Source organism: Otolemur garnettii, unplaced genomic scaffold (assembly GCF_000181295.1).
Source record: "Otolemur garnettii isolate 467f Iridium unplaced genomic scaffold, OtoGar3 scaffold00009, whole genome shotgun sequence".
Taxonomy (NCBI): domain Eukaryota; kingdom Metazoa; phylum Chordata; class Mammalia; order Primates; family Galagidae; genus Otolemur; species Otolemur garnettii.
Window position 1 is genome coordinate 25,705,743 of NW_003852404.1, and position 24,454 is coordinate 25,730,196.

The 24,454-nt window shown below is 36.1% G+C and overlaps 1 protein-coding gene across 1 annotated transcript in view; it reads right to left on the reverse strand.

The window, feature by feature from the left end:
* Positions 1-260: 260 nt before the first annotated feature.
* GBE1 (1,4-alpha-glucan branching enzyme 1) overlaps positions 261-24,454 on the reverse strand; it is a 254,749-nt gene continuing 230,555 nt past the window's right edge. Inside the window, exons 15-16 of the mRNA XM_003783924.3 lie at positions 8,170-8,287; positions 261-1,037 (exon numbers count right to left, since the gene is read on the reverse strand). Of these exons, the coding sequence (XP_003783972.1) occupies positions 981-1,037; positions 8,170-8,287 (175 nt within the window). The 3' untranslated portion in view covers positions 261-980. The remainder of the gene's footprint in view (positions 1,038-8,169; positions 8,288-24,454) is intronic.

Consider the following 24,454-nt stretch of genomic DNA (forward strand, 5'->3'; position numbering starts at 1 on the left):
TCCCACTGAGTTGAGATAGTTAATTCCGCTTCTAAAAGTGCTCAGGTTTACGGCTGAAGAGTAGCTTATCTGAATCAGTGAGTATAATTTCAAGTTACAAATGGTATCTCAAGGAAGAAAAAATTGTTTATCTTGATGCTTCCCAGTCCAGCAGGCACACATGAATAAACGTGGGGAAAGTATCCGAGTGCAGATAAGGCAAGTTAATATCCATTCCAAATCAATCTCTCTAATAGTACAGCAAATAAACATTAGCAGAGGCAACTTTGCAATTTTTTGTTTTATTGATTGAAATGAAAGACGTGTCTGAAATGTTACAATTCCCATTTCAGACCTTCAGAAAGACTGAGATATCCGCATCTACCAAAATGCTAAGTGAACGAGCGTTTAGGAAATAAGAAAACTTATGCAAAATGAGGCACAGATAATAAGTTCACAGGTAATGGCTTTTATATTATCTTTGATATAATTCTTATGTTTATATTTTTACTACATTGTAATTACAGTATTTTTAAACACAATTTGGAAACAAATGATACAATCTTGGTTCCTCATAATTTAGACCAAGAGATAGTAGAACAAATAAGGCCACCAAATATCCATCTAAAAAAATACTGTATACATTCAACAGAAATAATCATAGGTGACAAATGATTCAGATTTGAACTTAAAAGGATGACGCCATTGGCCTGGACATTAAAATGTTTTTAAGATTCTGTATATAACACTTTATTTGATAATCCTAGCTGCTAAGACGACTTGAAAATATGGTCAAGGATTCCTAAAATTTTAAACATACTCCTCCATCTAGTTCTTAAAGAAAAGTTCAATATATATGCATATACCAATATTGAATTTCAGACATTTGACGTTTGGGCCAGACAACTGTATTTTGAAAGCTTACACATTATAGCGCGTGACAATGAGAACCAGCAAACGAAACAGCCAGCTGCTTCTAGTGGAGCTGAAATCGGGTGTCTTCAGTTGGGCAGATCGGCATTCTGAAGGACGAGGGCCACTCGGCTCGGAATGTACACCTGGGTCAACACAGTCATGTCAGTGCCATGGAAAGAAACCTCAAAAGTGCTGTCCTCTTGCAAAAGGCCTAGGCATGGTGTCACACTTGCCTAAAGTGACGCTCATCTCTATAATTCTGTGGGCTCTGACAACCTCAATCCCGCAGTTCCCGCAGCGTAAGCCTCTTGTAAAGCAGTCCCCTCCAGAGGGCTGCAAACCCTTTACAAATCGGCCCAGGCCCTCCCAGTGGAGAACAGAGACCCCTGAGGTTCACAGTGCTGCTGAGATGAAGTCCTACCTCGCTGTGTCTCAAGACGCTTTTATTTGTAATTCCTTTTTGTTTTCCTGTAGTCTTAGAAGCTAAAACTGAAACATAATATAAGGGAGTCTAAGTTTATTTTAGGCTCCTCCTCAATTTTAAATGATGATAAAGTTTGCCATTGCGCTTAGAAACCTGCTTTCCCTGCCCGGCGCGCCCGGCTCCGCTCCTGCCTGCTGGTGTCTGCCGGTGTCTGCCATCTCTGCTCAGCACAGGCACCTGCTTCTCCACACTCGGCTCCAGCCTTAGAGACCTGTAGTTCCTCCACACTTCAGACTCTTCCCTTCTTAGGGATCTCTGCCTAAGTTCTGCCTTCTCCTCTGAATACCTTGCTGGTCCTTATCTCCTGGATCATGAGAAGCACCTGGCTCCACAGTGAGGCTTTCTTTGACCACCCCAGACATGACGGGTTGTCGGCTTTGTTTTCAATCTTAGCAGCCTTTTTTTTTGTTTCTTTCTGAACACTTGTGATACTTTCTCAAGTTTACTATCTGTCCTTGCCACTAGACTCTAAGATTCATGAGGTCAGATATTACAACTTTTTATTTCTAACTTTCTTAGGTGCAGCTGGGAAAAAGCAGGTGTCAGTGATGACGGAATAAAAGAATAAACAATGACAAAGAAATACTACTAAGTCAATATGTGTGTATTTATCAAGACATCCTCTTAATATAAGTATAGCTGAAAGTTTTATAAAAATTGAGATGGGATTTAAACAGCTTGATGCTTATTTAGGTACTATCTTGTACATGACATATTTAACTATTAACAAAGCAAACAGTCAAAAGTGTGGTATAGATATTTCTGTCGTAGTGACAATCTCTCTTTATTTTTTTACTTTGCTAATGTTTTACTATTTTCAGTTACTTTTTCTCTAAGTGAAAGCTTAACGTTTGGTTAAAAACGAAAAAGGCTTTCACAGTTTAGAACCGAATAAAAGATACAAAGAAAACATAGTTCTAGGGGAAAAAAAAGAATAAAATAGTTACTTTTCATTGGATGAGACTCCTGTGTCCCACACATCTCAATTTTGCAAGTGAACACCATGTTTTCCCTTAAGGTTTAAGCAATAAAGAACTCTCACTACTTTCAGAACAAAATTAGACACACCAATAAAGGTGATCAGCTTTCAGCACCAAAGATTAAACGTTGCAGTTTTAAAATGGTAGCATTTGCAGAAACTTATATTCTGGATGTAATGGCTAGAGAACAGTTTTTCTAATCTTTGATTAAAAGTAACAGTGGGGCAGCGCCGGTGGCTCAAAGCAGTAGGGCACCAGCCCCATATGTTGGAGGTAGTGGGTTCAAACCCAGCCCCGGCCAAAAACTGCAAATAAATAAATAAATAAATAAATAAAAATAAAATAAAAGTAACAGTGATTTAGGAAATGATAATCATCTAAGAAAAATGTTACAACTGCTAACAGTTACTGTGTAGCTCAATGCCTCCTGGTCTGCCTTGCAATCCAGTATTTCCAAAAAGATAAACTTTACACTCTTGCCAACATTAGCTATGGTTAGCATGTATTTCAACACCAAAATGCGTTTCTCTATAATTTACACATTGTATTTAATGTCTTACAACAGAATGAACTGCTAACGCAGTCCCTTCTATGCTATGTTTTCTCTTTGACTGTGATAGGTAAAATGTTATGGTATTGGTTTCTCAAAAGGAAGCTGGGGGTATCTGTGATCATGTAGGAGCAGTACCAAGGATCCAGGCAACTCCAGTTGCAAGGATGATGTGTTTGCATAATGAAGCTACAGAAAAAAGAAACACAGACCAAACCAAAGGAGGAAAAATGAAAGAAACCACCAATGAGACTCGATCCATTCCCTCCCCCTGTCTTATCCAATTAGGCATGAATCATGCTAGTAATCTCTGCTTCTAAAGGAGTTGCCCCTGCATTTATTAAAGGGTCTAGGCTATGTACATATCAAGTATCACAGTAACTAATCAGTGGGACAGTAGGTTATCATTAGAATGGTTCTGAATTGTTCTGCCACAAGCAATCTTAAAGAAAAGACTAATCTAAATTTCTCAGTAGCTTTAAGAACTGGATAAAAGAATTTCAGTTCCCTCCACATTAAAATGTTTCTCTGATAGGATATCATCTTATAATGCTGGAAAAAACAAAACAAAAACAAAAAAAAAAACACCAGTAAGTCCAAGTCTCCTGAGAGAGTTGCAGTAAAACTCATTAGTCAGGCCCTCTTAGTGATCTACTGGGACGAGTTAAGTCAGTACCATATTTGCATCCTATGCAATTGTGGTAGCTCCTCTTTTTGATTCATATCCTCATCATGATTTCACTAATGGAATATAAATAATAACTATATACTGATAATTTGGAAAGTCTTATTCTCTTTGATCTTTTGGTATTTTTATCTAACCTAAATTTGTGAGTTAGCAAAAAAAGTCATAAGAAGTTCAAGATATGCAATATATGTGTTGAGTTTCCTGTTTTTGTATTTAATGTTTAAAAATTGCTCCAAGAACTCCCATTAAATGATGCTGGTCTTTTTATGTGAGACGCTTTATGATACAATTCCAGTCACACTTAGAGACCTCTTAATACTATCAGCTCAAAACCCTTCAGTTGATAATTGTAAAATATCATTAACAGGAATATTGTGTAATTACATTTTTTTTTTGCTGCAGTATTAATTACCAGAATGTGTTTATGTTGCTTCAGAGCCCTTGCAGTATAGGCAACATAAAAGAATTTCTTTGAGCAAATGATTTTCTTAACTATGTCTATTTATGGAATTTCAGTTTTCTTTTTTATTAGGGTTATGAGCATGTAAATCAATTTTCTTAGTAGTTAGGAAATGACTACCAATTATACTCAAGGACTTAAGATAATCAGAGCTAACCCTTACGATGAGACGATTACAGACATGAACAATTTGGGGTCCCTAAAATTTAATGCTAAGTATTGGCTCTTAATTGTCATTTTAATTCAAAAAATAGTTTTGACTCATCCAGCAAAAGAAAAGAAACATTAACATCATTTATGTAGATTTAAACAAATATTTAAGTCTATCTAAATATAAAGAATTTATATTTAAGTATATGGACATAGAAACCATTTATTATGCATGTTACAGATAACATACATCCTGACAAGTATATCTGCTATCCCCATTTATTAGGCTTTAAGTCTTCAATATTTCATAACTAGGATCACATTAAGAACATACAGAGTCTGACTATTCGGTTTGCAAAGTCATCCTATAAAAAGTGTTAGATACCTCACTGCTGAGTGTCACTATTGTCACCTTACTCTCCTGGTGCAGCCATGCTCCAACTCCAGCACCTAGTCCACCCTTCAAAGCAACTTTGGAACTGTTTTTCTGGGCCGGCCATTAGAGCTGTTGTGACGGCTGTGTTTGTGAACTTGCCACCATATGCTTATGTTCATGTGCAAACAGCCTGGTAAGGTTTTATAACCCTGGTATGTCCGTGTCTCACAACTGCGTCGACGTGCGGCAGTGTCTTGCCGGTGGTGTTCGCTATTCTCGTCGTGTCTCTTGCTGTGCAACAAGAGTTCTGATGAACGTTTAAGAAAAAGAGTTCCAAAATTGCTTTGAAGGGTGGAGTAGGCACTGCTGTAGTTGCATAGCCTCCCATTTGTGTCATAGAATTTAAATTTATGAACCAGAGAAAACAAAAGAAGCCCCTGTCTCTAGTGTACTGATGAACACATAAGCTAACAGAGAAATTCCTATATCAGGAACAAAAATATAGAGAAACAATTCTGCTAAAATGGAACTTCCAATCAGCACTAGTAAAGCAGACCTGGGCAGTTCTACCCAATTGCTTTTCAGCATTTGTGAGACACTCTGACCTTAGCAAATATGTTTCAACAGTAGTACAAGAACAGCTACCCCTGCCTTCACACTTGCCATGGACCAAGCGCCCCGAGACAGTGCTGGAGAGGTGCCTGCTGATGCAGCATGTCTGGCTATTTTAAGATTCCTTTGAGCTCCGTTTGTTGCTATCTTTGAAAACAGATTTGACACTTATTCAGCAGATCCTTTGGATTATTGAGCTTGCAAATTAGGCTTCAGCAAATGCTGTGCACTGGTTATGCTGGGCAGAAATTTCATGGAAGAGGGAAAACTTACATTGTCCTTCCTCCCCAACCCCTCGTTTAATCCAGGAGTATGGGAGGTAAGAGTCATCTGGCTGGAAGTGGGGTGAGAACCACTGCAGGACGGTTATGTGTAAGCAACTTGACTGGACCCCAGCACAGGGGAATCAGTTTAATGAAGAGTTACAATTACAGTGAGGCGTTCTTGTAAAGGTACATTTATTAATAGGGACTTTTTCTCTGGCTATTTGCAGAATAACTGGCACAAAGGAAACACGTTTGCTTGGATTTTCTGTATTTCACTGGCTCGTGTTCATTGCAACTGCAACCTAAGGACTTATTTAAATGAGTAATTCCTGAAGCCCCTGTGGTCATCAGAAACAAGACGTGGCTCCAGGGAAGACAGGGCTAATACTCATTTTACTGACCAGACTGGATGGGAATTCTTTCACAGGATGTGGTTAAGCCCTTTTCTGTGTCTCATGTCCTTGCCGGGCCGTATTCCTCTGTGTATTACTGAGACTCATGAGATAGTCTTCATTCTATCTGTTAATTTAGAATTGCATGTTCCATATTTGCAAGATCAATTTAATTAGTGCTTGAAAAGTAATCTCCAGACTGCTGCTGCACTGGATAGTTGACTTGTTCTAATTATGACAGAATACCTTCGCTCTCGCAAACCTGAAAGGAGGACAAGATCTTTTCTGCCCACTCCCAAAGATGGTGAGGCCTCATCTAAGGTTATAGTTTCCCCAAAGTTGGGAGAAGGTATTCTTGTGTCTTCTCAAAGCACTTAGCATCCTGACATGTTTAAAATACCAAATATTGATTTGCCATGACAATAATAACTTTCAAATATGCACACAATAACAATTTGTAGTTTCCACAAAGCTGGCAATATGGATTAATGAGTTTACGCTTCCTAAGAATCTCTTGCTATGGGGTAGATACTGTTATTAACCCTCATTTTACACATGAGGGAAACTGAGGTACAACCAAGTTCAGTGACTCAAGTTTTCATTGCTAGTAAACAGCAAACTGGGGGCTTGATCTCAGATCTTCAGCCACAACATCTTGTGATCTTTTCATACCAACAGTCCTCTCTCCATAACAGAACCCTGTAGGGATCCACGAACATTTAGGAAAGTTGACTGATTATCAACTTGTATTATTTTGCTGTCTAAATCTTTCCAAACCCTCTTAGTCTACTTTGATGGGTTAAAGCCCAGTTTTCTTATAATTAGGTGCTGCTTCTCCATGATTCCTCTTTGTGAGCTGAATCATCTGTTCTAACCCATGGGGTGTCTAAATCCTTTAGTTATTTCAGAACTTTAATACAGTTTTCTTATTCACTTTGGAAACTATTTTTAACAATCTTATTTTACATGTCAAAATTGAATATTCTGACAGACCATGGCAATAATTCCCCGAGGAAAGACTTTTATAGCACCTTTGATACCTTTCCCTAGAAATAAATATATATCCATCTCTGAGCATGTGTGGGAGTGTGTATAGAGCTGTATCATCTCATCACTAACACACACCCACGTGTATAGAGACCCACATTGAGAGCAACATCTAAGTCTCTTGCGGCCTTTGCACTTTCCTCACAGACTACAATCCAACAACTCAATTTTCGTAATCCTAGGTCTTTTCATTTACTTTATGTCATTGTGTTGGCATATCAGTTCTTTACATAATATGCCGGCTTACAAAGTTAAGTGCTGGCATCACTCCAGAAGTGAGAACACAGTAGAAAAATGGTGGCTCCAGGGATACCATGCACATTCTCATGTCTGACTTAGACATACACTTCTGAAAAGTGAGATAATTTATTGAAATTAGAGCTTTAGCAAGTGTGGAAAAACCATGCATTTGTGAAATATCTCTTGGTGTCAGGAATGTGAAACATAGTCTCAATACCTCCCAGAGTAAGAATAAAAATAAGATAAGATAAATAAAATGAAATGCAGGTCTGAGACAGAGAGATAGAGAGTGAGAGGAACCAATCAGGAAAAGGAAAGAGAAAAGATAATACAGTGTAGCTGTGGCCTTCAACCTATTTCATGGCCATAAAGTAAAGGAAGATTTCCTCTGCATCTACAGAGTCATTCCACTCTACATCTCTGAAAAGATTTTTAAGAGATTTAAATCTATTAGTCTAAAGCAACATCCTATGATCAGTGTCAACACTATAATGTAAAAATTAGTTATGTATGATAATAGAATGCTTTCCTCAGTAATATGAGAAAACCAGAGAATTTTACAACTAGAATGAATTCAATCTTCAATTTACTACATGAAAGAGAAAAGACATATTTTCGTTTATTGTATTAGGTGTCTTAAATTAAACTTCACCTGATGGTCAATAATGTAGAAATCTGCTTATTGTGAAACATTACAGAGAAGAAATGCGGATTGTGTGAAGAATAGAAAAGTTCATAATTAGAAGGAAAATAAAGAACTCTCTTACTCTCTTTTTGAGAAATAGCTTTTAATCCTATTAATATTCACATTCCCCCGATTGTCCCCTAAATATCCTTCGCTATTAATTTTCCAAAACCCAATTTAGTCTAATGCCACACATTAATTTTAGAGCATAATTCTCTTTCTCTACCACTCTCCTACTTTTTCATGTTGCTTATTTGAAAAGTTGTTTCTCTGAGCAAAAACATCACTATAAAAATAAAGGATTAGGTTAAAACAGGATGAAAATATCTGAGGAACTTTACTTACCAAAAGAGAGTGGGGACGCCCATTATGTTCGAAAGCCTCAGAGAAGAAATTGGTGCTGTGGTCCAGTCTCTTGTGCCCTCCGTATTCTGGCGCATCTGAGTCTAGCACAATTTTGAATGTACAGATTTTAAGGAATTCACAACATTTCAGCAGTTGAATGAGACAATGTAAAATACTTTCTGAGATAACGACTTAAAGGTCTTCTGAATAGTGTTAAATCATGATTTGTGCTAGGTATTAATGTTTTCTCTAATATTTCAGAGATTCTTGTATTGGAAAGGGGCTTTAGAGGCTGTCTATTCCACACATCCATTAGGTTCCTATCTCTCTATCACGCCGCATCAAGTGATCATTCAGCTGGGGATGGAATGTACCTATGAGCAGAGAACCTGCTTTTGTCTTAAAGCAAGCCATTTCACTTGCCAGAAATTGTTTTCCATAGTGAATAGAAAGTTGAGTTCTTGGGACTTTTCTAACTAGAAACATCATAAAGAATAAGTTCAGCATGAAGTGACCTTTCAAATATAACATATCTAGGCTATTTCCATGTGTCCTCTAAATATATTAATAAATACACACAGTCAGCCTTCTATATCCATGGGCTCCACATCTGTGGGTTTAAATAACTTTGAGTCAAAAATATTTTAAAAAATCAACTTTTGTCATTTTTCATTGTGAGTTCTTAGGTATGTTAGCATTACTGTATTTATAACAAAATAGAAAAAATCTATCATTATTATGTTCAAATTTATGATGCTCAAGATATTTAGAAATGGGTAATTGATACAAAAATTCACAGATACACATTGGTACTTAGAAATCTTGAGCTTCTTCTAGGCTAAGAAGGGCTACAGATAGGTTTAAGTACATTTTCCCCTTTACCTAATATAAAATCTTTAATCAGAGAAACATTAGTATATTTTATTACAGTAAAAATTGTCACATTAACAGTACATGTGAATAATGGGCAATGATCCACTATTTTTATCACTTGAAGACCTCTGTCTGGGTCAGAGATGCAAATGGAAATGCCACAGAAACTTTTGCTAATAGTGCTGACTCGATCTTGGTCAATCCAGGTCAGCCTGCTCGAACTCAAACTGAAACTGATAATCAGAACCTTAGTGTGTTGAGAGAGACAGAGATGGAGAGAGGGACGGAGATTCAAATGATGACTACTGGGTACAAGAACATACGAAAGTCACTCAATAATGTGTGTATATGTACGTACCAATATATCTGATGTAGAAATATGGCTAATAAAAATAAATAACTGAAGACATAACAAATGAACATTGCAGAATAAAAAGAACTACTAGAACTTTACCATTCATTCTTTATTCCAGTTCAGCAAATACTTGTACGAATCTTAAAAAGTTAAAACCATAAATGGTAAAGTTTTAGAATCCTTTTTAAACCTACTAAAATAAAGTATAAATTAATAAATTACAGATTAACAATACAGATTTTTGATAGTAGTGGCTGAAGATGGCAAACACATCATGGAAAGCTGTGCACCCAATCTATGGGTCAGGAAGCACTGACTGGTAGTCATGTTAGCATATGGTCCTCCCTGAACGTCCTCTCTAGGGAGATCAGGCGTGGATATGAATGTCCACAAAGAGAGCAAAAGCAATACGTAATGAGAGAGATGTCAAAGAAAAAAGGCAGTATTGACAATTCTCGAGTTTTGAAAGCTAGGCTGTTAAGACTCATTTTGTTAGTTAAGCATGCTAATGTTGAAAACTCTTGGAAAAAAGTATGAAAATTAAGAAAAATTACCTGGAGGTTGTAGGCCGAGTGAGAGGGACAGAGGAAAGACTAAGTCAGAAAGACCAGTCAGCAGTCTAACAAGAGCCCAGTGGTAGTTACATAGGGGCAAATTCTGACAGTGGTAACAGATGCACAGGTGAAGATTTTAGATGGACAAGTATAGTTCTCAAAATAAGAAAACCCACGTTTAGTTTGGGGAAACAGGAGTTTAAGTGGAGAAAAGTTGTACCCAGAGACAGACAACCATCTAAGTAGTAGATAAGGGATGTACACACAAATCTAACATACATCTGATTATCCTCTTCTCTGCATGTGGACATTTATTTTATGCCAAGAATCAGGCCACACCTTTTATCTGCAGTTTCTTGTTTAAATCTAAAGTTGATATTCTAAGCACACAGAAGCCAGAATGAGGATGGCATGAGAAGAATAAAAATGGGAAAATCAGATAAAGTGCTACCATCTAAATTATTAATACAATTAAATTTCAAAGCTTGGTATTCTTAACAATCATTTTGGAGTCTATTTGAGCTTCACTCCATTTACTGTAGTCCGTTTCTTATTTATTCAATTCATTTGATCTTTTTGTTGGCTAATACAAAATACTGAACCAAAAAATCTATCTGGCTCAGTTTGAAAATAGTCGGGAGAGAATGACAGAAATTTTTAATAGAGATCTTTTTTAAAAGGAGATCAAATTGGTCCCTATCAATTTGAATAGCATTTTAAAATATTATAATTTCTTATTTTAAATTCAAGAGCTTCCTAAGTATTTGATATATCTATCAATAGGTTGAAGTAGATAAGATGTTTTAAGTGTTATTTTATAATCTATGCCCTTAAATGTGAACCAAGGAAGAGCCAAGTTCTGAAGGAGGCCTGTACTAATAAGATTAAAGAACAGTGCCCTCTGTTCTTAAGGCATGGAGACTCTTAAATTCAATGGCTCTTCAAATACTTCAAAAGCTGCTGTGTTTGCTCAGCCACTTGATAAAGTGTCTGTTCAAAGTGTAAGGATTTTGATGTAAGAAGTACTATCATTTATATCATTCTGCACTAAAACTCACTTCACTTCCACTGATGAAGCTAAAGAAATTTTTTGTAAGGTACAGCCCTTGAGGTTTCAAATTGAGTGACAAAAAGAGGGGTCTTCCAATGACTAGTTGACCATGAAGACAGCAAAGCTGGTAAGCTATCACATATCTTGAAATCTAAGATTCATCAATGTTAAGATGAGTTCGTTATGTTATATATGTCTAATAAAGAGAAAAAAACATCCCACTATCATACCAGACATATTCCAATTGTAGAACATGCTAAAATGTGAAAAAAATACATCTTAGACTATAAATTAATATGTTATTTTTAGGTATAGTTCTTTAATCAACTCATCCAGTAATCATCATGACTTTGATAACTTCTAGGTTCTGAGTGATCCTAAGAGAGATAATGTCTACCAAAAGCGAAAACATTTAATTACAAAATTCTACGAATAGTCTAATCGAAGTAAATATGAACAAACATCTCATAGGGCTAAGAACAGTTGCTGGAAAGCAAGGGGAGTTTTATAATTTTATTAGTATTGAGATAACTATCTCGCACAAGGCTTGCTACAGTGTTCTAGCATAATCCTTCCCTTTTATGTGTCCTGAATTGAATTTTATTTATTGCCAGCTACGATCCACAAAACCGAAGATTACAGCTGCATCAGATCTCAAATAAATCTGCCCCTTTATTTTATAAACACAGCTAAATTATGCCTCGTTTATTGTCCTGAATCACAGAAAAGGCCCTAAACTACATCTTTTAGTTGCTCTCTTTGGTCTCCCTCCAAATGCAAGAGTAGCAAAGACTTGTGATGCATTGTTGTACATTTGTTTTATCATTGAATACGTCTGTTAGTGTGTGGGAGGGCTGTGTGGGTGTCGTGTGTGTCTGATGTAGGCATTTCTATCTTTACTTCTGTGACCTACAGTATACAACTGAACTTAGAAATTCATCACTAGATGTGACAGTTATGATATTTTAATTATTTTTCAAAACAAATTATGGCATTATGACATTTATAATTATATTACTTTGGATGGAAAATATCCATTTAATTTTTTCTCTTCTTGACTTCAGTTTAAAAAATACTCCTGTATTTTTAAATAAAATTTAAAAGGAGAATAATGTAAAAGTGATAGAAAATTTACCATAGAACATAGTCAAAATAAATTTTAAATTGTAATGAATGTCAAATGCAATTTCTCTTTATGAGGACTCTTTCATATATGTATTCATATTCACATATATACACATATGGATATATACATGTGTGTGTGTGTGTGTGTATGCACATACATATATACTTTTTTGGAGACAGAGTCTCTGTTACTAGGCCTGGAGTGCAATGGTGTCATCATAGCTCACAGCAACCTCCAACCCCTAGGCTTACATGATCCTCCTGCCTCAGCCTCCCAAGGAGCTGGGACTATAGGCACCTGCCATGATGGCCAGATAATTTTTCTATTTTATGCTGAGTCAGAGTCTCACTCTTGCTCAGGCTGGTCTTGAACTTCTGGCCTCAATTGATCCTTCCGACTCTGAAAGTGCTAGGATTCTAGGCATGAGCCACAACACCTGGCCTTGATTTTTTACTCTTATTAGTTCACATTAAAATTTTGTTTGTCCTTGAACTGATGCAAGATCTTCATGAATGAGCTACATATGCATCCACATTTATGAATTTTAGAAGTTCAAATGGCAACCACACATTTTAATGAAGTATAAAACAGACTACGGTAGTCTAGGAGGCACTCATGTCATCAACAAAAGGTTTCTGACTTCAGAACACAAAATAAACTCCAATCCCTGCAAGTTTTCTTCCTTGGACAAAAATCTTTAGAAATTACAAAATGCAAAACAGTGGTATAATAAGCAGAAAGGATGAGGGGCTCAAATGTCATTATCTACTGGGTTAATTAATGGATTGCCATGCTTTTTGAAATGTATTTTCATGCAAATTATTAGTTTATTCTTAAGCATGCTTAATGACACACATCAGTAAATAGCAAATCGAATGATAATACAAAATGGTGAGTGCCATATATTTCTCTATGCAAATAGAAAAATTATTCTAAACACTTTGCAGAATCCTTCTGGCTAACCTACTTAGAAAATTTTGTTTAATCCTAGAAGATTATATAACTTAACTAAAAAATGTCATTGTTTCTTAATAACTCAAGAAAGAAGAAAATAGAAAAATACACTCAGACTTCTACGCTAACCTCTCCCTAAAACTGTTGCTCTTTGTCTGTGTCATTAGGATTATTCAAAGAACTTGTAAATTCAATTATCTGATGAAGCAGCAGCAGTTATTTAGAACTATGAAAGAAAAAACATATAACAGATTGTAATCCACCTTTTCACCCCATACTTTGTTACCAAAATGAGTTTAAACCACACAGACTCAACGTTGAAAAAAAAAATGTGGTGCTTTTGAACTCAAAGTAATTTTGATAGGAGCTTTAAAGAAACACCTTCCACCAAACAAAGGGAGTCTGAGGACAGTCTTTAATGGAGAGTCAAATGCAATATATTGAAATGGAAGGGAAACTTGAAAGTCACTGAAAAATAAAGACAATTCTAAGCAGGAAGGAATCATCACCTGAGCTATTGTGGACAGACAGGGATAAAAGATAGCATTCTCTGTTTCAAACAAAACAAAACAAAACAAAAAACAAGAGATAGCATCCTAAAACAATGAAATATGGTGGGTGCCTCCAGTCCTGCCAATTGCCAACTGTGCGCCTCTGAGCAAGTTACTTAACTTTCTTAAGTCTCAGTCTCTTTTTTTGTAAGCAGAGGCAATGCAGCAGAGGGCTATTGAGGGGATGAACTGAAACAATCTATACTGAGTGCTTAACACAGTGTCTAGCACTGGGGAAAATGTGCCAACTATTAGCTTTTGTGGCTATTATTATAATAGACCTTGACCCAGTTAAACTGCTGTCTTGAGAGATGGAAAATGTAAAAGTGGATCTCCTAATTCTGTATCATATTTTTTTTTAATCAACTTGGCCTCTTCCTTGTGATCTTCATTCCTATTCCCGTCATCTCCCTTTGTCTTTGTTCTCACTGTAATCTAACACTTTTCCTGTTATTTTGGAATTTTAACATTAAAATTTAATCAGACAGTAAATAGAACTCTTTGAGGACTAGATGCTGTTTTTAATTTAAAGGGCTTTTTCTTTTTCAACTTCTGAGAAATACGAGGAGTCTTTTGGGTGAAGTATATCCTGACTATACCCTCACTAAAAATTAAATACTTCCCCACACTGTCTTGCAGTTGCCCTGATTGTCAATTTTTAATATACTATGCACTTAAATATTATACTTGATGACTCTACATTAAAATACAATCTGTAGAAAAGATTTCTGTCTCTTCTTTCTTTGCCACCTAGGATCCAGATTAGTAGCTGACGTCTTTGTTGAGTGCATTGCAGTTTTCCACCTGAGGTTTGACTTTTAACCTGGATATGTTTTGCTTTACCTTTAAAAAATAACTTACCACTACTTTGGTCACAAAAGACCAACCTTGATTTTCTTCCCTTGTTTTTTATAAAGTTCATATTTTAAATCGGTTCAAATTTAACTTCAAATATGTTACCATTTCATTATCTATGATGTTTAACTTAGACATTTTAAAATCTTTCATATCTTTTGTAAATAAGTAGATTTATAATGTGGTATCTATAAAAGGGAAATGTCCTTCATTTTGGATAACTCACTATAGTAAAATAAACACGTTACTGTAAGGCAATTAATTCTCGATAATTTTGATTGGTATGAGTCTTGGAGATAAACATTTTATATAATTCTTAGTTGATATGGAAAATGATTATAAGTTTGCTGCGGTCAGCACTGAGTGAGACCACCATTGTCTACTTCACTGGTTAGCTTTCTCTACACAACGAGAAAATTTAAGAACACACATCAGATAGCTTGTCAAAATCTTACATATACTAATTTGGCAGGGCTAGCATATAGACTTAGTTATAATCTTTTATAATACTTGACTACCATCTTCCAGATAAAGACAATAAGAGCATAAACATTAATTTACTTAAAAATTGGACAGTGGATTGTTTTAGCTGTGGCCGTAGAAACATCCTTTTTCTTTATCTGAAGTCGTAACTTAGGTGGGGTCACACAGAGTTAACGTATCTTCCTCTTTTTTGATTTGTAAGAGCAAATAGAAAATCATATTAGTATAGGTCTCACTCGGTGCTTTAGTAAGCCAAATGTGTACAGGCTGTGTCCTATAAAAAATTATAAAGTTTGCAGGTGTGTGTGTGCAAACACACCCAGATGCATCCTCACTGTAGTCGTTCCTGAGCACTTCTGGGAACACAGCCCAAACACCGTATCAGATAACTGTGAGTAAAAAGATTCAAATTAAACCTTTTCTATACACATTTAAAAACATGAGTAAGAAAGCTTTAAACATACATGCATGCACAAATACACACTTGTGATTGCTAATAAATATATTTTTCAGAGGTATAATAAATTTAATTTAATAGTTTTGAATTGTGTTTAAAACAACCATACTGGTTTAATTTTACCAGGTAGAAGTGTTAAAGAATCCTACAGGGAAATATTAGAGCTGAGAGGTTATTTCTGCTTCCTACTGGTTCTATTTGTATGGAGTATCTTATTCCATCCCTTCACTTTTAGCCTACCTGTTTCTTTACAAGTAACTGAAGTAAAGATAATTTCTTATATACAGGATATAGTTGGTCTTATTACTTATTTACATCCATTCAGCTATTCTGTAATAATACTGATAAACCTGGAAGACATTATGCTAAGCGAAATAAGCCAATACACAGAAAAACAAATACTATACGATCTGACTTGAATGTGGAATCTAAATAAGCTGGACTCATATAAACAGACAGTAGACAGATGATTGTCACGGGCTGGGAGAGGGGAATACAGGAGGGTTTTAGTCAAAGGGCACAAACTTTCATTTGTAAAATGAATAAGTTCCAGAAATATAACATGGTCATTATAGTTGGTCAACATGGTCACTATAGTTAATAACAACCTACTGTATACTTGAAATGTGCTAAGAGAGCTGATCTTCAGTGTTCTAACTCCACAAAAACTGGTACCTATGTGAAGTGATGGATATGTTAGTTAACTTGAGCGCAGTAACATTTTCACAATGTCTATCAAAACGTCACATTGCACACATTAAAGATAAACAATGTGTGAAAATTTTCATAAAGCCGAAAAATGTTTCTACTTACATTGATCCCTCCTTCTGAGTGTCAGAAATTAGGATGATAATAACAGTGCAAAAAAACAACATTTAGTCAGAGGTACCATTAACTTCTACAAATATAAGTAGAGAAGAAAATCAAATTCTAATTCTAATTAGTGAGACACACTTCATGTATTTTAGTGGCATTTCTAGGGGGGAGCTAAAAGATGAGCTATCTGGTTCCCAAATGTAAAACCAAAGTTAGAGAGCAAGATTTAAATCACATGTATTCATTTACTAGGAATATGACCTTGTGAAAGTTATAACTTTTTCTGATCCTCTTATGTGGATTGAGGGTAAAAATATTTGTCTGACCAGCATCACTGAGATGATGGGAGGATGATGTGGTTTAATGTAAATAAAAGCATACACTGTGATGTGTTATGCAAATTTAACTTTTGGTTACTAAGTTTGAAATCATCTCCTAAAACAAGCTTACAGATCTCATAAATCAAGTAATTTTATATAATTTGAACAGGCTGGACCATATTATGCCAGGATTCTTTGCTGTTTTGAAAATCTATGATTCCATGCTGCCTAGTATTGCCTAAAATCATTAAACATCACAAAATCGCACAAGGTAGGAGAGCATAGAGCTGCATAGAGCTCTGCATAGAGCTCATAGATGAAGCTGTGAAAATCTGTGGATTTTTCAAGGGAAGAGTCCCAGGAAGGAGAATAAATGATTGGGTTTGGATCTGAAAGAAACAAAGGTAACACAAAGAATGGGTGGAAAGCAAAAGAAATCAAGGAAAGGAAATTGTGCAAGAGTGAGGAAGGAAGGGATTTGGCAGAGAGCAGAAGACTTTTAATTCTAGTTCTATGAAAAGACTGAAAGGGATCATTGTGTGGTGGTGAAATAGGGACTAAGACATGAAAAAATAAGTAGGACAAGGAAATGCAAACAGCAGATTGGTAGCTACTTCTCACGTCCTTTCATTTCCTTCCTTTTACTATCAAATTTCTAGTGTACTTTTAGAATATTGATAACTATAGTAATGATGATAACAGAAGCTAACACTTGCTGAGCCCATAACACGTGGGTAACTTTGTTGCTAGACCTTTCCCTCGCATTAACTCATTTAATTCTGACAACAATTCTAGGGGTAGCTTTTGAGATGAAGTAGAGTATGGGTAGAAATGAAGAAAACGAGAAACGAAGAGGTTACTTTCATGACACAAACACAGGGTAGAGATGGAACTTGAACTCTGAGATGATCCCAGTCCAGAGCTCATCATCCTAATCACTATCCCAGCCATGAGAGCAAATTTCTCTATGTTTACGTATATTACAACGCAAATTCTCATGACTTCTGAAGGCCATACAAGTTACATGAGCCCTTGGAAAACAAAAATGCTAGGGTAAGAGAACTAACTGAAGAAAATAATGTTTTAGGATTAGGGGGAAAGTGCTATCAACATGGAAAATTATTTTTCTTTTGTTTTCTTTAGCTGGGCAAAAAGGGCAAATGTCGATAGAGAAGTAAAGTAAACACTGGTTCTCTCTCTACATTACAAAGAACTCATGAGAGGGAAAAAAACTCATGGTAATGTTTACAAGTTTATGGGCAAATAAAATTTTCTGTTTCAATTAATATTCCTGAACTAAAACGCTTGTCTGCCAATATAAGATAGGTAATATGATTACACTTCATTAAGTAATATGTTAATTTAATGATTTTACTGGGTAATTTCTAAACAACACTTTCCTTATTCAATAGGTGATACCACACAACTACAAAAGAAAGCCCACAACTAATTTCACAAATTAAGAAATAATTGAGGATTTTCCAAACATGAGGCCAAATAAAACCACATTAATAGAATTAGAGATGTTCTTATACATGATTATAACTGAAGCCACTTGCATCTAAGAGCACATTGCTTAAGGCTCTAAAATTTTCTCTTTTGGGGGGAGAAGAGGAAACTCTTTCTTCAGCTGTAATATCCATACATGCTTAGGCGCCCTTAAATAATTACAGTGATCCAGTAATTACTCATGCCCTAATTTTAGAAAACATTTTTTGGTATGCGAGTAACATTTTCATATATAAAACACTAATCACTTAGCTTGATACTGTGAGATTCTGAATTAGAAGAGCTTACCCCAAAATGTCAGAAATGCAAATCATATTTCACTTACAAAAGATTTAACCAGCTTTATGTCAGGCAGGAGATATTCATTGAAAAAGGCTACTTTCTACTGATACCCAGAAGAAAAAAGTAATTTAACATCCCTATTAGAAATTTAGTATAGACACAGAATGCTATGTAAAAAACACTGGCATCAGCTATTAAGGTGACCAATACAATTATTTTTTAAATAGAAGAGAATGGTCTATTTTAGATGAATTATATAAATAACTACATTAAAAGGAAAGCTTAGATGTGAAATATTTCAGGCCAATTTTATCACTGTGCAGGCATAATTTTTTTCATCATGCTTTGCCTTATTGAACTTTGTAGGTATTGTGTTTTTTTCACAAATTGAATGTTTGTGGCAATCCTGGACCAAGCAAAACTACTGGCACCATTTTTTCCAAAAGCATGTGCTCACCTTGTGTCTCTGTGTCACACTTTGGTAATTCTTTTAACACTTCAAATTTTTCATTGTTGTTATATATTCATATATTATTATTACATTTTCTGGTTTTTTTTTATTGTTGTTGTTGTTTGTTTATTTTTGAGACAGTATCTTACTTTGTCGCCCTTGGTAGAATGCTGTGGCAACACAGCTCACAGCAACCTCCAGCTCTTAGGCTTAGGTGATTCTCTTGCCTCAGCTTCCCAAGTAGCTGGGACTAGGCACCCACCACAACATCCGGCTATTTTCTGTTGCAGTTTGTCCGGGGCTGGGTTTGAACCTGCCACTCTTGGTATATGGGCGGTGCCTACCCACTGAGCCACAGGGGTATAACACAGCCATTTTCTATGTTATTACTATATATTATGAAAACCTATGATCATCTCTGTCATTACTCCTGTGATTGTTTTGGGGTATCACAAACCATACTCATGTAAGAAGGTCAATGTAACTGATGAATGTCATGTGTTAACTGCTCCTCTGATCAGCTCTTCCTCCATCTCTCTCCCCATTCTTGGGTTTCTCTATTCTTAGAGACATAGTGATATGGAAATTAGGCTAATTAGTAACTCAACAATGGCCTCTAAGTGTTCAAATGAAGAGTCACACATCTCTTCCTTTTTAGGGGTCCTCAAACTTTTTAAACAGAGGACCAGTTCACTATCCCTCAGGCCGCTGAGGGCCAGACTGTGGGCCCCGGGATGAGTCGGCTGCTAAGCAGGACAGGCAGCAGCGGCAAAAACACCCGGCGGGCTGGATAAATGTCCTTGGAGGGTAGCATATGGCCCATGGGCCATAGTTTGAGGACGCCTGCCTTAAATAGAAAAGTAGAAGTGATTATAGCAGGCACCTGTAGTGCCAGCTACTTGGGAGGCTGAGAAAAGAGGATCACTTGAGCCCAAGAATTTGAGGTTGCTGTGAGCTATGATGCCGTGTAACTCTACTCAGAACAACAGAAATAGACTCTGTCTCAAAAAAACAAAACAAAACAAAACAAAACAAAAAGAGAAGTAAAAGAAGCAGATAGAAATGATCAAGCTTAGTGGGGAAGGTATGTCAAAAGTTGGGATATGAAAGCTTGGCTTCTCCAGCCAAATAGTCATTTTGTGAATGCAAAGGAAAAGTTCTTAAAGGAAATTAAATTGCTGCTCCATGAACACATGAATGAGAAAGCGAACCAGCCCTGGTGCTGATATGCAGAAGAGTTAGAGGTCTGGAGAGAGGATCAAACCATCTACAACACGCCCCTAAGCGAAACCTAATTCAGAGCAAGGTGCTGACTCTCTTTAATCTCTGAAGCTTCATAAGAAAACTCTGATGCTAGAAGAGTTTTGTCCATGAGGTTTAAGGAATGAGGATATTTCATAACATAAAGTGCGAGGTGAAGTAGCCAGTGCTGATGGAGTAGCTGCAGCAAATTGTCTAAATTGTCTAGAAAACCCAACTGAGATAATTGCTGAAGGTGACCACATTAAACAGCATATTTTCAATGCAAGTGAAACAGCCTTCTATTAGAAGATCCCATCTACAGCTTTCATAGCCAGAGAGAAGTCAATTCCTGGCTTCAAAGCTTTATGAGGCTTATGAGAGACAGGTAGACTCTATTTTTAGGGGTTAATTTTGCCTCTCAACTCTTTTTATTCAAGAAACACATTTTAAAAACTATAGCTACCATAGAGAGTGATTCCCCTTATGAATCTGGGTAAAGTAAATTGAAAACATTCTGGAAAGAATTCACCCCTCTAGATGCCATTTTAGAACAGTCACGATTCACAGGAGGAGGTAAAAATATCAATATTAACAGGAGTTTGGAATAAGTTGATTCCTTATGGATGACTTTGAGAGGTTCACAACTTCAGCAGAACAAGAAACTGGAGACGTGGTAGAGAATTAGAAGTGAAGCCTGGAGATGTCACTAAATTGCTGTAATCTCATGATTAAACTTTAATGGATGAGGAGTTGCTTCTTATGGAGGAGCAGAAAAAGTGGTTTCTTGAGATGGAATATACAAATACGCCAAGTGGAGATGCTGTAAACCTTGTTGAAAGGCAAAAAAAAAAAACAAAAAAAGACTATTACAAGAGCTTAGTGATAACGCAATGGCAGGATTTCAGAGCAATGATACCAATTTTAAGAGTTCCACTGTGGGGCCCTTCTGGTCACGACGAGCGAGCCTGTTCCTTGTCTATGGCGAACCTATCTTGCCCTGAAAGGCCCTATAAAACATTCACACTTGAAAAAAAAAATAGTTCCGTGGTGGCTCAAATGCTGTCAAACACGACTGCATGTTACAGAGAAATATTTTGAGAAAGGAAAAGTCAACCAATGTGTCAAACTTTCCTTGTTGTCTTATTTTAAGAAATTGCCTCAGCCACGCCAGCATTCGGTAACCACCATCCTGATCAGTCGGGTGCCCTCAACATGGAGGCAAGACCCTCCACTAGGCAAGATTGGGACGTTCAGAGAACTCTGATGATTGTTAGCATTTTTAAACAATAAAACGTCTTAAATTAAGGGATAGGCATTGTTTTTTAGAAATGATGCTGTTGATCACTGAATAGACTGCTGTTTGGGGTAAAAAACTTTTACATACACTGGGAAACCAAAAATTCATGTGACTTGCCGTATTATAATATTTGCATTATTCCAGTGGTCTGGCATTGAACCCATAGTATTTCCAAGGTATACCTTAGAGTTCCTTCTTTAACACTGGCTGTGTGGTTCTCTAGGAAAAGAAGGGTTGCCTGCATTTGGTAGTGAGTGAAAAGTGTGTGCAGAATTTATGACAGATAAGAAGTTTCTATTAGATGGTGAATCTTACTGTACAAATCCATTCAGCAAGTATTCTAACTGAAAGTAGGTACTAGGATATCAATTTGAAATTCTACAAAATTATAGCATATTTTATCAATATTATCATATCAATTTTCTTTCCTATTTATTAAGTTCTGTTTCAAAGGAGAAGCAATCATTATAGTAATCTTTTAATTATTTAATTTAAAGTACTTCAGGTTATATCCTCCATTCAGCCATACATCTGTCAGTTCACTACCCATCCATCCTCTTATCATCTGTCAAAATGTAGCTCTATGTTGCAAGTACCTAATATATTCTTAGTAGAGCTGTAACTGCTTATATCTGACTAATGCTTTATCTTACTATTTATCTCAGAGTCAATTAACATGTAATCGTATCTCCTTTTACAAACTGGTGAAAATGATCACCCAGGGTACAATTGTCCCCTACCTTCACACACACACCACTAGTGATACTCTCACCACCTGAGTGTGTACTGCTTTTAAAAGGTTACAATAATACTTCTAATTTCTTTCCCAAAAGATAGAAAATATAGAAATCTTGACCAAGGTATTGTTAGGTGACTTTCTGAAGCCAGAAGACCATCACTGCACTTCTGAGCTATGAGATAAAAAAAGAGAAATGCTGTTAAATATTTCATAGCCCCGTGATGGCTACTTGAAATGAAAAACCTTCCTATCCACCTCCAAAAAACAACTAAAAACATTTGTGTGCACTGAGGACTTATTATTCATTATTACCTATAACTTCATGAATAATTGTTAAACTAAGGTAAAGGTATTACAGCAGCTGTGATATTGTAATCATGCAAATATTTTTCTTACTGTATGATTCACCTTAAAGTCCTGGATAAAAAGTTGAGCTAAATCCTAGGCTTTTTATTACCAGGGGAGGAGAGGGTGCTTGTCTGTCAACAGCACTAAGTTACAGGGATTGTTAGGTAGGGTTTAACAAAAAGAAATGATCGAAAATACCTCTAAGTAACATTTAAAAGTATTACTTTCATCTGGAAACTGAAGAAGGCTGACCAAAGCAAAAGTGAAAGTATACGTCTATTTTGAAGCTACAGAAACAAAAAGAATACCCCTGTTAAATATACTATTGTTAGAATTACCTGTCTCTGCTCACATAAAGAGGAACATTTGTTAATTGCAGCATAATGTAAAAGCACACACATGAACACACACAGAGAAACGTGCTTGCACCTGTTCCAACTCCCTGTGTAGATCTTTCATGAGAAAACTCTGTATTTGCTTTCTTTTTCTTTTTACCATAACAGCTATAATCTCAAAAGTAGAACTTCGAAATGCTGCGTTTCCTTAGTTCAGAAACTGACCTTTACATGAATAATCTTGATAGGTGGCATTTAGCTAATCCTAAATTAAGTCCTTTGTTTTTGTTTGTTACATAAAGCAGAGATTATAAAAAATGCGGAGAGTTACATAACCACACTTCAAAGGTTTCTATAACCTAAGCAACTCACAGCAACATCTCCGCCTTCAGCAATCACATCCCCGTAAATCATTCAAGTGACCTTATTTGCTCTTTAGAAACTCTGTGTACAGGTTGCAAATGTCAGAATCTGAATTTACGTTTTCAAAAGCACATCTTGCAGTAGTTTCATGAAAATATTTCAGTGATCTCAAGTTGAATTCAACTACTTACTCAGCTGTTCCTTTGGCTTTAAATAATTTTGGCCTAGATTCATATATTCTTCCCAAGCCATACTTCATGATCTCTTCTCTTAATATCCTGATATTGTAACAGTTTGAAATGCCATTTGGAAAGGGGGCTGCTATTACAATATCATTGCTACCCGACTCCAACAGCATGCTGACAAATAATTTTAAAATATTTGATACTTGTGTTGTTGATGCTCTCAGAATATTAAACTGAATATACCAAGATATATACCTTATAAATAAACTGTGAAGTTTAAAAATTTATATGGAATATCATATAGTAAACTGAAATTGGTGTGATGCATCAAAGAAGTTTGACTTCAAACATAGAGCCATAACACATTTATATTCTACCCTAGAATACAGAAAAATCACAATAATTGTTCTGAATGTACAGGTCAATTATTAAAAAAAATTGTTTTTATTCTTGTGTAAAATGATAATAGATCACTAGGAAGAATTTCTGGGGGTGTTGCTGTGGCAGTGAGAGAGATTAGCTGACCAGAGAGAAGCCTGCAAGTGCAATGAGTTTATGTCTAATTATCTAATGTAACCTACTTTTCTCATAACTATATCAAAATTACTTTGAACATTACATGGAGAAATCATCACCAATAATGCCAGCATTGCTGCCACCCCCAACCACTTGTACATGCCCAAGAATAGACAGAAAAAGGGACCTTGGTGCAATGGAAAGGATGTGGGTTTGTAATACCCTGCCTGCCTTTCCCAGCCACAGGTTGGGGGCAGGCCTCAGTCTCCACAGCTATCTTATAGTGAGGCCCAGGATTTACCCATATCTCATTGAATTGGGCTTAATTGTATTTCATAGAGACCGTGCTTTTTACAAGTTGAAGGTCTGTGGCAACTCTTTGTTGAGTGACACTATTAGTGCCATTTTTACAACAGCTTGCGTTCACTTTGTGTCTCCATGACGCATTTTTGTAATTCTTGCAATATTTCAAACTTTTTCATTATTATTAATTAATTAGTACAAATGACTAAAAGACAAAAGACCCCAAAACCAATTTACCTGATGTCCACATTCTTGCCCACATCTTTTAAAATGTGGCATTGTCATTTGCATCATTCACGACGGGTCAGAGAGCAGTTTGC